At 38.8% G+C, this 1659-nt stretch overlaps 1 protein-coding gene across 1 annotated transcript in view; it reads left to right on the top strand.

Moving 5' to 3' along the window:
- The window catches only part of IGSF11 (immunoglobulin superfamily member 11), a 26411-nt gene that overhangs the window by 7543 nt on the left and 17209 nt on the right, over positions 1–1659 (top strand). Inside the window, exon 3 of the mRNA XM_045286156.1 lies at positions 1312–1467. Within this exon, the coding sequence (XP_045142091.1) occupies positions 1312–1467 (156 nt within the window). The remainder of the gene's footprint in view (positions 1–1311; positions 1468–1659) is intronic.

The raw sequence follows: 1659 nt of genomic DNA, 5'->3' as shown, positions 1-1659 counted from the left end.
TGGATTCTTTGTTTTATATGCTTTTGTATTTTATTGGCCAGTATTTTGTTAAGGATTTTTGCATTGATGTTCATTAGGAATATTGGTCTGTAGTTCTTGACTCTTGTCGGATCCTTGCCCGGTTTTGATACCAGAGTTATACTAGCTTCATAGAAGGAGTTTGGGAGTGTGCTGTCTTTTTCTGTGTTCTGGAAGAGTTTTTGTAGGATTGGTGTTAGTTCTTCCCTGAATGCTTGGTAGAATTCTCCTGTGAAGCCATCTGGTTCAGGGGATATTTTATGTTGGTAATCCCTTGATAACTTTGTCTATTTCGTCTATTGCTATAGGTCTGTTGAGATTCTTGACATCCATTGGGGTTAGTCTAAAGATAAGGTGACCAGACGTCTGCTTTTGGCGGGACAGTCCAGATTTTTGGCATTTTAGAAAAGTCCTGATTTTTGGAAAGAATGCACGACAAGCTAGGGAATGGTCTATTTGGTCCATATAGACCAAAATTTTAATCAAGAACCCCACCCCTCTGCCCCCCATCAATGGTGTCCCGCTTTAAATCTGGTCACCTTATCTAAGGAGGGAATGTTTTTCCAAGAATTTGTCCATGTCTTCCAGGTTGTTGAATTCATTGGAGTATAATCCTTCGTAGTACTGTGTAATTATCTTTTTGATTTCAGTAGGATCTGTTGTAATGTCCCCTCTTTCATTTCTCATTCTTGCTATTGAAATTTGTTCCCTCATTTCTCTGGTTAGGTTTGCCATTGGTTTGTCGATTCTGGTTATCCTTTCGAAGAACCAACTTTTAGTAGCATTATGTTTTCCCACAGTTTTCTTATTTTCCCTCTCCAGAATCTCGGCCCAATTTTTACTATTTCTTTTCTTTTGCTATTAGTAGGATTGCTCTGCTGACTCTGCTCTAGTTGTTGTAAATTTTGTGCCAGCATATCAATCATGAGTCTCCCTTTTTCAGGTGTGCATGTATTGCTATAAAAGTTTTTAAAGTGAATGTATTGATGTTAAGAATCCGTCTTAAAAGGAAGTAGAGTGAAACTAAGACTATAAGCTACCTTGAAGCATTAGAAATAAAGAGCCTCTTTCTGCATATCTGTTGCTGAAGTAGGCCATGCCCCCATGTGCTTGAGCTGTGTGAATTAGTGTAGGATTATCTTCTGGTTTCACCCATGAGAGAGTATTAGTGTTCCCCCACCCCCACCCTCAATATCTTATCTGAAATTCCAATGTCCTGATTATTGATGTGACTTCCATCATCACTTGGCTCATAGTAAATGTATCCCTCATTGTCAATTATTTTTATTATAGTTCCCCCTTCTGCCCCAAACTGCCAAATCCAAGGATCCCAGGATATCGGCAGTGATGTAATTCTGCTCTGTAGCTCAGAAGAAGGCATTCCTCGACCCACTTATCTTTGGGAGAAGTTAGATAATGCCCTCAAACTACCTCCAACAGCCACTCAGGGTATGTACAGCATTATTTTACTCATTTGATGAACCATCACAGAAAATGCTGACTTATCTAAGTTCCACAAAATAATTAATTTTGGTAGATTTTGAAAAACAGAGCTTGCTGGAGATAACTTCTGAAAATGCTACCTGGATCATGTTGTGTGTCAGACTTCAAAGGGAATAAAACATTTTCTCTCTTACTGTG

Source organism: Echinops telfairi, unplaced genomic scaffold (genome assembly GCF_000313985.2).
Source record: "Echinops telfairi isolate 266 unplaced genomic scaffold, ASM31398v2 ScPeMD7_6;HRSCAF=24_0, whole genome shotgun sequence".
NCBI lineage: Eukaryota > Metazoa > Chordata > Mammalia > Afrosoricida > Tenrecidae > Echinops > Echinops telfairi.
Note: the sequence above shows the minus strand (reverse complement) of the source record. Positions and strands in the feature narration are given on the sequence as shown.